Raw genomic sequence first — 14,053 nt, forward strand, 5'->3', positions numbered from 1 at the left:
GAGTCACCCGGCTCACTCTTTGTTTGATCTTCTGCCCTCTGGGAAGAGGTACAGGGGCCTGCGCTCCCGCACCACCGGACTCACCAACAGCTTCATCCTCCGGGCTGTTAGGATCCTGAACTCTCTTCCCCCTTCTGCGTAGCGTCCTGTACTTTTGCGCTATCTTCTGACTGTCTGCTGTATCCACACTTGCTCCATTTTTGCTCCTCTTATTTGTTGTGTTATTTGTTTATTTATTATTTATTCATCACTCTTATTTATTCATTGTTTGTGCCTTCTTGTTTTTATTTTTTTGTGTTGTTTACTTGTATGTATATTGTGTACTATGTCTTGTCACCGTGGGATAGTGGGAATGTAATTTTGATTTCTTTGTGTGTCTTGGCATGTGAAGAAATTGACAATAAAGCAGACTTTGAGAATGAATATCAAAATCTAGCCAACTCCTTCTCTCTGGTTACTTCCTGGGTGGAGCCAGTGTAGTCATTCTATCCCGGCAAGACCGGTGGCACTTCGTCATCATTACTGTGGCGTCGGTCGGTACTCAATACAACCAAAGTCACAGTCACCATGTCCCCACGTGTAAGGAATTACCTCCTCATCGTTGTCTCCCTGTTTGGCCTCGTCTTACTCCTGCAGAAACTCACCATTGGGGAGGTGAAAGAATTTTTATTTATTTTTATTTTTTTTAAGTCTAGTTAGTTGGTCAGTCTGTCTTTGTTTGTGTGTTTGTTCGTTTAAACATGCTAAAGTTGCACTGATAAGTTTGCATTCCCTGGTAGAATTTGCAAATTGTGTACGCTTCTTTAAAGAAACCACAATTGAACAAATAAAACACATTCTATCTTAATGGAATTAAACTATAAAATTGAACAACACAGCAAATGCAAGAGTCAAGAGCCTTAAAGGGGCATTACTCTTGGGTAGGTGGGCATAAAGATAGATTTATCTGCAGCAATTTACAAATTATTTTTTTGTCTCTTTGTCCTACAATGGGACCAAGCACAACAGGGAACCTAACGCCGGTTGCAAGACAAACCTGTCCGACCGGATAGTTCTATTGTTGCGGAATGCTTTCTTCAATGTTTTCTTCGATTGTGGCATGGTAATGTAATTCAATAGAAATAAAGGCAAGCTCAATTTGCTGACAGATTTACTTGTAAAGTGTGAAATCTGGGTCTGTAGAAATGAATACACAGCTGTTATTCTTGTTTTATGATGGCAGCAGGTTGATTGTGTCTTGTGCCATCTACTGGAAGAGCGTTACATTTTTCTCCCTATCATGATACATTGTTGCCATAGAGACATAAACCACAATCCACAATAAATGAGAAAAGTACTAATACATAGATTGGACCATTTCCTGCAGCACACCTGATCTCTCATGGCACACGTGTATTCCGCGGCACAAGTGGTTGGGTTACAACGATCCATATTTACATTGTGATGTCTTCTCTTCAGAACTGGAAGTACCACATAGTTTCAGCACTGGTCCAGAGCCAGTCGTCAAACCTCTCCAGAAGCCACCAAGTCTTTCAGCACAAGGGCACCTTTCATTGTCCTCATCTGGCCCAGCCACTGTCACCTGAAGAAGAGCTGGAGGAACGCAACTTGTTGGACCTCATCGCCTGGCCCAAGCCACCCTCTGGCTCCGAAGCACTTGACTTGTCCCAGACAAGTGACCCGGTCCATAGTCACTTTACAATTGTCCCTGCCAAAAACTGGTCCGTGGGCGACCAGCTGGAAGTGCAGGTCCAACTGCGGGACTTCAAGGGCCGACCCAAGCGCTACGGCGGCGATTTGCTGTTGGCCCGGTTGCACTCCCCAAAAGACAGGGCAGGTGTGGCCGGGCAGGTGCTGGACCACAGGAACGGACTTTATTCCGTTCGATTCCCATTGCTGTGGGAGGGCTCGGCTCAGGTTGTTATCATGATGGTCCACTCGAGCGAGGCTGTGGCCGTGCTGCAGAGATTAAGAGAGACATTGCCCCATCGGGTGTTCTTTGTCAGCCTCTTTCGCAAAGGCCTTAGCTCTGAGACAACCTCATGTGATATATGCCTGCCGTCAGACCAGGGTCCACTGTGCAACTACACTGACCTTCACTCTGGTGAGCCGTGGTACTGCTTCAAGCCCAAAAACCTCAGCTGTGACACCAGAATCAACCACGCTAGGGCAGGCTACCTCCAAAACATCATTACCAACAGGGAATCTTTGCTGTTTCAGAGGTATGTACAATAATCAAATGGTTGTTTGACATGCAAAGGTTTTCCAAACAGTCAGGTGACCCCCAAATCACCTTTGGTGTCGGCCTATTGGAAAGTTTATCCATCCAATTGTCATCCATCAGTCATGTACATGCGTACATTATATTTGCCTTTTTTTTTTTTTTTAAATTACTAGTAGTATTTTTTTTGTTGTTGCTGATGAGCTTGTTTGGCACTGGCGATATGGTGGCAAACTTAGACAAGCTAGTCAAGAGTTTTGACAATAATTTGGAATTGGTTCAAGAAAGTGAGCAAAAACTTTAATGCCTGCCAAGTGATACCTGTACCTATTTGTTGGTATCAGTGGCGTGAACATCAAAGTTCCCATCCGTGCAACTACAACTAACACCATCACTGTGATGCCATCCATTAAAGGTACTGCGAATCTTCAAATGAATCACTCTCACATTTTTGGCAATGGCGATTTATTTGCATCATTGTGTCTGTCATTCATGAAGAAAACAGCAGTCAAAAAACGGATCCCGTGAAACTGGGGGCGTCCGGGTACTACTACCAGGATTCGTGGAGGCCATTGAATGGCCTCACCATGCGCCAGTTTGATAAGGCGTCCATCACTCGGTGTTTGACCAACAAGTTGGTCTACATGTACGGCGACTCCACCATTCGACAGTGGTACGAGTACATCGTCGGAGTGATTCCAGGTGAGAGCTGGTAGTTGAGATTTTGCCCGATATTACGCAGCAACGTCAGAACAACAACAACAGCGCTTTTGACCACATCCAAGTGTTCTAGGAAGATTTACTGACCACTTGCGTATGTCGTAATTTTGTGTTCTGTCCTACAGAGATGAAACAATTTGACCTGCACACCCACAAAAAAGCGGGGCCCTTAATGGCAGTGGACAGAACTCACAACATCGTGCTCAAGTACCGCTGCCACGGCCCACCCATCATCTACACCGCCATCATGGCCAACGAATTGCGCTACATCGCCAACGAACTGGAAGGCATGATTGGCGGTCCCAACACGGTAGTGGCGCTCAGCGTCTGGGCTCACTTTGGCCCCTTCCCCATGGAAGTGTACCTACGCCGCCTCCGGCATATCCGCAAGGCGGTGGTGCGACTCCTAAACCGGGCGCCGGAGACGGTGATTGTGATCCGCACGGCCAACCCTCGGGCACTGGACCGGGACGTCAGCCTGAACCACAGTGACTGGTTTTCACTGCAGCTGGATGTCATGCTTCGCGCCATGTTTAAGGGTCTCAACGTTATGCTGGTGGACGCTTGGCAGATGTGCGTGGCACACCACCAACCTCACGACGTGCACCCTCCTGGGGTCATTGTCAAAAATATGGTAGACATGATGTTGTCCTATGTTTGTCGTGATCGGAGCCAGAAGATAACTTTTTGAAACTCAAAAAGGCTCTCATGGCTAATGTGGATATACTTCAGTATACTTAATTAAAACACTTCATAGGTATAGCCACAAGAGGGTGCTCTAACTGCACAAAAGCACTCAATTTACAAGACTCAAAAGCTTTTATTAATCAAACAGGTTTACGTCGTCATAGAACAGGATTGTTAGGCGCACCGCATCCTCACTTCAAAATTTACGGGTCACATTTCGAAAGTATTTAGGCGCTCGTACACAAAGATGTCCTTCATTGCTCAATAGAAGGGCTCACCTATCCCACTTTATTCTGCGCATTCTATTAGATCTGCAATATTTCCTAGCTGGTAGGGCCATCAAAGTTAAAATATTTCAAACGTTTGTGTTACAGCACATGAGGCAAATGGTGGTCACACCAGATATGCACTGGTTTTTGATCGGATCAGGAACAGTGGGGCCAAAACAAACTGGGAGATAGATGCAGTGTAATGATATATTGAGGATAATTCACTAAACTAAATGTATCATCACAATGTTTTTTTTTTTTTAAAAGCCACACAAAAATGCCCATCTTATATAATAATAAATACGTTGTCACATCATTAAAAAAAAATCGAAATCCCCTCGGAGGATTTGATAAAAAGTGAAATGGCTCCTGGTAGGAAAATTGTTGGCCTAGTCTACTTTAAAAGGTGATGAAGAGTCCATGTTAGTTTAAGGCTCTCTCGGGGTGAGCCACACTGTGTTCCCTTGTTTGTGGAGCAAAGAGGCGGGCCTTTTTTTTTTCTTAGAGAAAACGAGGAATGCACTGGACGTCTTCCTGCAGGGGATCTGCACAAGTTGAGGAGCGTCTTTTCTTATCCCCTCGCCTGCTTTCTCAGCATGGTCATGTGGTCTCTGCTTCTGCTCTGTGTCCACATCTGCGTCTGCTCCGCATATGAAGGTAAGAACCCTACCAGAGCTCACGTTTTCCTCCCTCTAAATTCTTGCCCTACTTTTTTTGTCCTGCTGTTGTCTCGTCTCTCGAGACGGGATGGGTTGTGTTTGTAGGTTGGATTCTCTCAAGTCAAAGGCTGTGAGATGTTGTGCCCTGGATTTGTGGGTTAAGCCACTTTTTTTTTTACTTGTGTGTACGTGGAGGGGGTGTGGAACGGGGGGGAGTTCAGTGTGCATACAGCTCGGCGTTGGCGCTTTTCCCGTTTAGATAAAGTCCGCCTGTGAGGCCAGCATTAATGACCACTTCATTCATGCATGCACGCGCATGTACACCCACACACAGCACACACAAATTATAAAGTTTATAATGAGGCCAGACTGGCTTTTGGAGCCGTGCGGCTGGACTGACTTCAAAGTTACGCATGCTGTATGGCAATCTCACATGCTGAAACATGAACACGAGCGGCTACATTGCACATTCGTAATGAAAATGTCAGTAAGACTTTGCTGTGCTCACTGTGTGCGTGTGTGTGTGTGTATTTGTGCGTGTTTGTTTGTGTGTCCGCGTGTGTGTGCATGCATATTTGTGTTTTTGTGTGTAGTTGCATGTGTCCGTGTGAGTGTATATTTGTGTGTGTCTGTGTACGTGTGTGTGTTTGCGTGTGTGTTTGCTTGTGTGTGTGTGTTGTTTGTGTTTTCTCAGTTGATTCTTGTATCACTGATGTTGGGGGTTCACAATGCATGTTGAATGCAGCGTAACTTTAAAAAAATGTCCCGAAAAGCACCAACAAATTGTCTAATTGCATGATAATCCGTACCATATAACTTTTTGGGAGCCCTGCATCCAGGTCGAGTTATTAGTGGGTACAAAAAGAGCGTATCTTACCACTTTTCGTCAGACTTCTGCTTTTAATTTATCCAAAGTTTTGAATGGGGACCAGAATGGCCCATATTGGAACCCCTGGCTTTGTTATTGTGGCAATACTATGACAGGCGCGAGGGCTGAAACAATTAACTGAATAAGTCCAATAAAAAAAATTCTGCCTCAAAGCTTCGGAGGCATAATTTCTTTCACACCGACTTATGTCTCTTCAGTTGACTCACCACTCTGTGTAACAATAAAAGCTTGGAGGAAAGAGCGCATAAAAGACAGAGAATATCCAAAGTTTGACATCATCACTCAAAACTTATTGTCCCCACAATTGGTCAAATATCGACACAGCCGCCGATTCACTTTCAATTGCTTGATTGAACAAATGGCAACAAAATAAACACAGTTAGCACATTTATACACAAGCTGCTACAGTCACAGTTGAACACACAAGTACTCAAAAATATGCATGCACTGTCAAACAGTTAGCCTAGCCAGTTAACAGCCAGGCGCTAATGTGAGCTCGCAACCAGGAGTTGAAACGCTCATTGACTCCACCTGCTCAAAATAATGTGGAACGTAAAGATGGAGACCCCAAGTGGACACCAATTGAACCTCACGTGCACATTTGATTGTTTATCAATGTAAAATCAATTGTATACGATTAATCGATGGGACAATGGGTAGATCCCAAAAGATATTTGATAGCTGCAGCCGTAATAGGTAAAAGAGCTGCTCCGTCCCATTCCACTTGTGGCAACCTTGTCTCCTTTGTCAAAAAATGATGAACGCCTACCAAAAGACCTGAGTGATACCGCATCATTGTTTAGCATGCTTATATTTGCATTGTCATGTTAAACATGCGTACCAAGAAATAAGAAACGTATTTGTACTGTACCATTTCATCATATCATCGTGTTTCTATCGTCCAAAGTTTTGAATGGGAATGCATTTAATGGATCTGTACTTTATTGGTCATACTCTGCCAAAACTGCTGACACCACCTAGCTCTTGTAACTGTAAATGTTGCTCACAACTCAAGAGCAAAAACAAAAATCTAGAAAAATGTCAGGCCTCTCGTAAAACAAGGTAGCACTGTACTTACTTATAACCCCAAAAATGTCTTATTTTATTAGCCTCCACTTTGTGTGGCCTTCACGCACTGCACGCTTGCACAATAAAAATTGTGGCTGAGTGATGAGTTCAAGCTGTGGTTTAAGCAGTTTTGTTGAACTTGGCGCATGTCCTCTGCAGAGGAAGATAAATAGAGCTTCACGCTATTGTGAGTCTCCTCATACGGCCTCTGATCAGGCGATTGAAACAAAGGCTATTCTTCTGCAGGATTAAAATAGTCATAACTGCAATTAGGGATTTGGAAGCAGTGCGTGTTCAGCTTCACACAAACAAACTGTAGCGTGAAGTTGGTTTTTCGTAGCATAAAGAAATTCAGTGAATCACCGCTGAGGTCTAACTTTGTAGACATTATCGGTGCTGAGGTGCAGAATATAATGGAGAAGCATTTGTTAATATCTGTGCCAAACAGGGAATGCAAAACAAACTCCTTTATAAAAGATGCAGTGAGGAAAGCGGTCATGTGTAGCAAAACAAAAATCAGACTAATAAATGATATGGAACAATTGGGCATGCTGAAGAGACAGCCAGCAAGTTCTAACATATATCACTGAACAATATTTGACTTCAATGTGAGTATAATTCAGTTGCGTGCCACTGAGTTTTCTCGATAATTCAAACGATTGTAATTGTAGCACTTGTTTTCTCGAGTCTGTCATGCATTATAATATTTCGAATTCAATGTATTGTGTGAACTTTGAGATATTCTTCCAGAAATGTTATCCGACAATGGAGGTTCGTGCGTATCGGTTGTTTGTTGGCACGATTTGTTCCTCTGCGAAAACTATTTCCTCTATCAATCCCCAAGGCCTCAAAAGAAAACTCAAACGTCTCATTTTCAGAGTATGTATTTTCTGCAATCCATTTTCCATATATCACCGATTCTTTTCTCCTCTGCGACAAGCGCAATCATAAGTTTTCCTCTGAGCCAGCGAAACTCAGCATGAGTCTTTCGCTCTTCCCCAATGATGATGTGTCATGTGTCGAGTGAAAACCTCAGCGGTGGATTTGGTCGCGGCTTTGCGTGTGTGTGTGCGTGTGTGTCACCCTATATTGGTTAGATAAGTGTCAGGATAAAAAAAAAAACACAGTGAGAAATGTGTCTCGAAAGCCAACGTCACTGACCAGAAGACTGACATGCGAAGCCTGGAGGAGAACTGGACCCCTTTACTCGTGAACAGAGCTCACATTCACCAATGTGCTGAGGCCAAGGTGGAACAAGTTTAACTCCTCACTCCCACTGACCCATCCCCCCCCCCCTGACTTTTATTTTAACCACTTACATGTTAGCAATAGTTTTTATTTGATCTTCCCAGCTTCCTCTGTGCTTACTCATCACTATTCACATTGCTTCTTATATGCATCATGGAGAAAGAAAAACAGGAAATTGGAAACATGTATTAATCCAACCTGACTCTTTCTTCATACTGATGATTTTCAAAGTGGTTCCCAACCGTGACACATTTTGAAAACCCGTCTGCCTTAGACGTTTCTGTTTTACATTAACTGACTGCTGTTTAAACTGGCCAAGGAGGAATCAATGCCTGTGGTAAGTATGCTTGATGGGGAGCAGTTTTGCACTAAGCCGTTTCCAAACGCTCTTTATGTACTTTTTATGCACTCGTTTAGATACCAGGGGTGTCAAACTCATTTTTGTTGTGGGCCACATCGTAGTTATGGTTTCCCTCGTGGAGCCATTCATGGCTTAAATAGAAATGAATGGGTGGATAGTATCACATGCATACAACAAAAAAGTTCAGCAATTTTCAAATTTATTTTGAACGTAAGAGTATAACAAAAATGTCGCAATATCTCACTGTTTTTAAAAGAAAGGACAATTTAGAGTTTTGATACTTTAACAAGAAACATTGAGTTGACACACATGAATTTGCTTTTGTGGGCCACGTAAAATATTGTGGCGGGCTGGATCTGGTCCCCGTGCCTTGAGTTTGACACCTGTTATTTACACCATATTTATTTGACGATATACAAGATGGTGCTTTGAATATTGGACTTACAAGACAGATTTTGAGGGATGATTCTAAATTGTAGGGCCTCAGGAGTGTTCCACTTTCAAATTCCAATTTTAGATGTAAATGCAAAGTACCGCATTGCCATGAGAAATTGTCTACCCATCTGAGATTTCCATTACCATAAACAAGCTTGTTTTTTCTTTTTTGTAGCCTGCTCACATGATATTTGCTTATAATGCAGATTTCAGGCCACACTGATTATGCCGTTTCCCTGACAACTAGGGGTCAAGGGCTCTGCTACCACTCATATCAGAAAAAAAACGTACACGGAGTAGTGGCAGGTCGATAAACACACACTGTGGAAATCACTCAAATAAACAGCACAAAGTTTTTTCATACACAGCAAATCACTGAGATGTAAAAGTCCCCACTAATTCTCACTGACCAAAGTTAAGTGGGTCTCTTGTGCAAAGTTATTGGAACAAACTGGATCATTTGAAGTTCAGCCCCTTCTGCATGATTCCAACTCAAAAGATCCACAGACACACATGCTCCCCACGCTCGCACTCTCTTTTGAGTGTGTTTCCGATGTAAAAGCAATCTTTTAAACTTGATCCCGGTGCACAAAAAGCCCGGGAGTGTGTATTAAAAGCATTGCCTCACATCTTTTCCTGCATATTAGCTGCTTTTTTTTTTTTTTTTTTCATCTTTTGCTTGCCTCCCCAGGGTCAGGACAGCACGCCTACGGCGACGATGAGGACTGGTATACTCATGCGTTTAAAGGTGATGTCACTCTATACTTTGTTGCTATGCACAATTGCATCAAGAAAGCTCAGTCAGATGGCCAAAGAAGGTCAAAAGGAATATCTCCTCATTCATTTTCCCTGCAATGACTCCTTCTTCTCATTCTGGGAATTCGCTGTGCATGTTTGTGTTTATCCCGAGCCAGCTGCAAATAAACTGCAGACGAGAAACCACTAAAGGCAAGAATTTATTTATGCAAGCGTTGTGGACATGTAATCCAAGTTGGCAAGGAGACGTTGATTTTTTTACTATGGTGGACTCGCCGTGGGTTAACTTCTCTGTGACATGACGATGGTTGACATGGTAACTTGGGCGACTGCAACTTGGAAATCAAAAGCAATTGCATTGTAATCTAATCTTTCTTGTGAGCCCCTCGAACCTTGAAGAGTTTTGTCATGCACACTGAAAATAGTAAGCACGGCTGTGGTTGTAACTAAGTAGAAAAAAAAAATAAAAATCCTCCTCGACCCAACATGCAAATTGCTCTGGTAGCCCTTTGCACAAAAAAGGTGCACTTCTTCATTTAGAATAAGAAAATGCAAAAAAATGCCAAAGAAAGCAAAAATGCTTGAATACAATTTTTAAACATTTTCTGACACTAGTGCGACAATAAAGTTCACTAAAACACAACAACCTTAATTCCATAGAAAGTGTCTCTTGCCAAGTGATGAAACATTTTTTTTTGCAATAAACAATAAAAACAGACTCTGTTGTGCTAAGGTTTATTTTTACCAAAGAAATTTTTGGGTGAAATTCTGAATTGTACTCATTCGGCTTTAAATCAAATTAACACTTCCTGCTGTATGTGGTTGGGCATCCCATGAAATTAATAAACTACAACTGTCTTCAACAATCATCAGGTAAGTGCCACTTGTTAATACTACTCACAATTCCTGATTTTCTTGTGCTGAAATACATTCACAATGTGTGTCAAAAAGGTGTTTTGATATGTTCAAATGTGTTTGTGTGGTTTGGGGGAAGCTGTTTTAAACAACACAGATTTTGGGGCTATCAAAATAAATTTGACTTGACTTGTGCATACCCCAAAAAGTCCACAAAAATGTTGATAAAGATCCCTATAAGGGTCGGGTGGAAATGTTTCAAAAAATTCCCAGAAAAATCAGAAAATAGCCCAAAGTCAATTTCTGGCCTTGCATATTTCAGCTCTGCCAGTGTTTGGGCCCTGGAATGTATCCCTCATGATCAGCTCGGATTCAGTAATGACCACCAAAACACCAACAGGCTGTCTTAACGTACTTTTTAGGTTCAGCGTGGTGCGCGCCCATTAAGGTGAAGCACGGCGATGTGAGCTGCCGCACGCCAAGGGGACACCACTCCAAGAACGCCATGGGATCGCGTTGTAAAATCCGCTGCAAGCAAGGATATGAGTCCCAGAGCACCGAAGTGGTGTGCATGGCTACCAAACACTGGTCCTCCAACTATGCATGTCGAGGTGAGGACGAGGATTTCTAGTGGGAAGCACCGCCTCGTCGGTTGAGAAGATTCATTATTGTGGACACGACTAAAACTAAGAACCGTAAATGTGAGCTGACCTTGATGAAATAATTACAGGAGAGTTAACCTCGTCATTTTCCTCCATCGGCGTGTCTCGTTGTGACTGATGCCGTCAATTCACTTTTGAAATGACTGTTCTCTCTCTGTCTTTGGTAGAGGTCCGCTGTCCCAAGATGAACATGCCCATGAATGGCAGCTTTAAATGTTCAGACGGCTCTTACTACAACTCTCGCTGCGAGTTCTTCTGCTCGCCAGGATTCACGTTGAAGGGCCCCAAGACGGCAACGTGCCAGTACAACAAAGCCTGGAGTGCCACAGTCCCCACTTGTGTCGGTGTGTTTGAGTAGATACCAGAAAATACTTAAAAAAATGTGATGTATGGATGTTGCCGGTATAAAGTCAGGCAGGAATGTACAGGATATGTTTGAATGGCAAGGCCTTCAATGATGTGTTTCTTTACGTGACTGAATAGACGAGACATTGTTAATGTTCCTGCAGTCGCACATTGTTAATGTTCCCGCAGTCGCCCACGCACTTTTAACCTTCGAATGTTATACGTGACGAAAGATTGAGTCTCCCTGTAAGGATGTTCCTTTCTTTCCAAAAAAAAAATCTTTTTGCACTCGTAGTTGGGTTCATTGGGAAATGATAACTCATCATTTATTGTTTTCTTTCTTGTTGTTTACATTTGAACCAGACGAGGACCCTCCAAAGATCAAGTGTCCTCATGTGAAGGACAAGTGGGCAGAGCCAGGTAAACTGACAGCTAGGGTGACCTGGGATATGCCCGAAGGTGTGGACACAGCCGACGGCATCCTTACAGAGTACGTGCTCCCATCTTCTTCTTCCTCCCTCCTCCTGTTTGGTATTCACATGGTGGAGACAGATGAGATCATCACAGTAACTCACGCAACTTCGGATATGGTCTTTTGTAGCGTGATCCTGAAAGGGAAAGCTCCCAGATCAGATTTCCCCGAAGGTCTTCACAAGATGTCCTACACAGTATTGGATCGTGCGGGGAATAAAGGATCCTGTCGCTTCACTGTCAGAGTACGAGGTGGGATTTTTCAAACCGAACAGAACTCTGATATTATTGACATTCATTTCTGAGACCATCAAGCTACGTCTCGTGGTATGAGAACCACTGCTGTGTAAAACATTACCATGTTGTCCATGACCAAAGTTTTCTTCTCTAGTGCGACGCTGCAGTCCACTGTTCCCGCCCGACAATGGCTACATGAAATGCAACAGCGACGGCGACAACTACGGTGCGACCTGCGAATTTACCTGCACTGGCGGTGCCGATCTGCAGGGCAGTGCCGCCCGAGTCTGCCAGTATGGACTCACCTGGTCCGGAAGTGACACCAACTGTGCGCGTACGTAACACACAATCCATCCATCCATCCATCCATCCATCCATCCATCCATCCATCCATCCATCCATCCATCCATCCATCCATCCATCCATCCATCCATCCATCCATCCATCCATCCATCCATGCATCCATCCATCCATCCATCCATCCATCCATCCATCCATCCATCCATCCATCCATCCATCCATCCATCCATCCATCCATCCATCCATCCATCCAGTTATACTATGTGCACCTAGCTGCAGTATATTAAAAACATTTCATACCGATACAAATTATATTTACGCTTCCTTTGGTCTTTCCCACTGTGTCTTCACTGTGGTCAGTTATTATGTATTATTACAGATAGGCATATAATTGGTGTAATGATTCCAGGAGAACTTTTGAGTGCTTTGCAGTGGATCTTCTTTTGGGATTAAGCGAAATTAGGCCCCAATGTCCTGCCTTCTTGGCCCACGCGCACACAGAATGACAAACAAAGGGCAAAATATAACCGACGTGATGTATTCAAGTATTTCCCCATCTATTATTCATGCCGCCGCTCATTTATATGCCTTTGCCTTTGGCGTGGTAATTTCACTTCCTGTGAGCCTGATGGGAGTGGGACCAGAGCCCCCTAAATGTGTCATTAAATTTCATTCCATTCACTAGACATTGCTTTCGTTCATCCATGTTTTTTTTTTTTTGCCCGTCACAGCCATGAACATTAATGTGGGGGTGCGGCGGGCCGGGGCGCTGCTCGAACAGTTCTACGAGAAGCGACGGCTCCTCATTATCTCCGCCCCGACGGCTGCCAATCATAATTACCGCTTCCAGATGACCAATCTGCAGGTGACTTAAAGACGAGTGTAATTTATTGACTACAATTATAATATATTCATTTATTTGTGACAACAATTTAAAGTGACTGGCAGAATATTGTAGCACAAACAATACTCGCTGAAAGATATCCTGTGTATTACGTGTCAAACTTTGAAACTTGTATATTTGCGGGGACAACAGCATGCCCAGTGTGGACTGGACCTCCGTCACATCACCGTCATCGAGCTGGTCGGGAACTACCCGGCCCAAATTGGCCGTATTCGACACAGGCTCCTCCCCCCCATGCTAGCCTTGCAACTCAGGTATACATTCACACACCCACACACAAAGAGCTATTTATTTTATTATGTGCTGTAAACACACTGTCTCCTCCATGTTGCCTAGGTTACTGCTCCAGATCCCACAAAGGTCTTTCCAGATGGTTCTAGTGGACAAGGAGGGCACGGACAAGCAACGCTACCCGTTCCCAATCACGGCGGCCGAGCTGTTTACCACCGTTGACACCTTCCCCCTGCGCAAGGACGAGATGCTGTTGCAGCAGGCCGCCGGACAAACTTGTCAATCATAATCGTCGGCATTCACATCGCCCCACAACGGGACTCGAAGACGTTTTTGATCCAGTGGCTTCCCTTTTGTCGCAACGCATGCTCCTGAAGGTGTGTGTATATTTGAAACAACAGTTCGCTGCCATGTCACTCATTTTCTGAAGTCTTACACCACAACAATCATATTGATTCATGTGTCTTGCCTACTGCTATGTATTATTTTTCAAAACAGAAGTAAGTTTTGTAGAATCAAGTATTTTCACTGTATGGAGTGGAAAACTATATTATTTATGTCCCACTTCTTTAATAATAATGGATTCTCACACTCTTTAGATTATACTTTGTGTGTGTTTTGTACACTCCCTGGAGAAAATACATTGCAACCTCAAAATCCAACAAAACGTCTTTTAAACTATTTGATTTTAATTCATTTTCCAATAGAAACTATGACACAATTCAATATGCCACC

The 14,053-nt window shown here is 43.4% G+C and overlaps 2 protein-coding genes across 3 annotated transcripts; both read left to right on the top strand.

Annotated features, from left to right (window-relative positions):
• Window positions 1–485: 485 nt before the first annotated feature.
• On the top strand, window positions 486–3,710 carry LOC148394209 (NXPE family member 3-like). Its single transcript, XM_088382803.1, has 5 exons — window positions 486–654; window positions 1,459–2,222; window positions 2,566–2,636; window positions 2,720–2,923; window positions 3,067–3,710. The coding sequence occupies exons 1-5, from the start codon at window positions 568–570 to the stop codon at window positions 3,630–3,632; spliced, it is 1,692 nt and encodes a 563-aa protein (XP_088238929.1). The 5' UTR covers window positions 486–567; the 3' UTR covers window positions 3,633–3,710.
• Window positions 3,711–4,351: 641 nt separating this feature from the next.
• On the top strand, window positions 4,352–13,916 carry srpx (sushi-repeat containing protein X-linked). Of its 2 annotated transcripts, XM_088382810.1 has the most exons (10): window positions 4,352–4,554; window positions 9,249–9,305; window positions 10,591–10,779; window positions 10,998–11,174; window positions 11,539–11,665; window positions 11,777–11,898; window positions 12,038–12,217; window positions 12,915–13,048; window positions 13,220–13,341; window positions 13,424–13,916. In XM_088382810.1, the coding sequence occupies exons 1-10, from the start codon at window positions 4,494–4,496 to the stop codon at window positions 13,605–13,607; spliced, it is 1,353 nt and encodes a 450-aa protein (XP_088238936.1). In that variant the 5' UTR covers window positions 4,352–4,493; the 3' UTR covers window positions 13,608–13,916. The 2 variants fall into 2 exon arrangements, with proteins under 2 accessions (XP_088238936.1, XP_088238937.1); XM_088382811.1 differs by lacking the exon at window positions 9,249–9,305.
• The last annotated feature ends 137 nt before the right edge of the window (window positions 13,917–14,053 follow it).

Source organism: Syngnathus floridae, chromosome 8 (assembly GCF_059516105.1).
Source record: "Syngnathus floridae isolate MCC-2025c chromosome 8, RoL_Sflo_1.0, whole genome shotgun sequence".
NCBI classification, from domain to species: Eukaryota; Metazoa; Chordata; class Actinopteri; order Syngnathiformes; family Syngnathidae; genus Syngnathus; species Syngnathus floridae.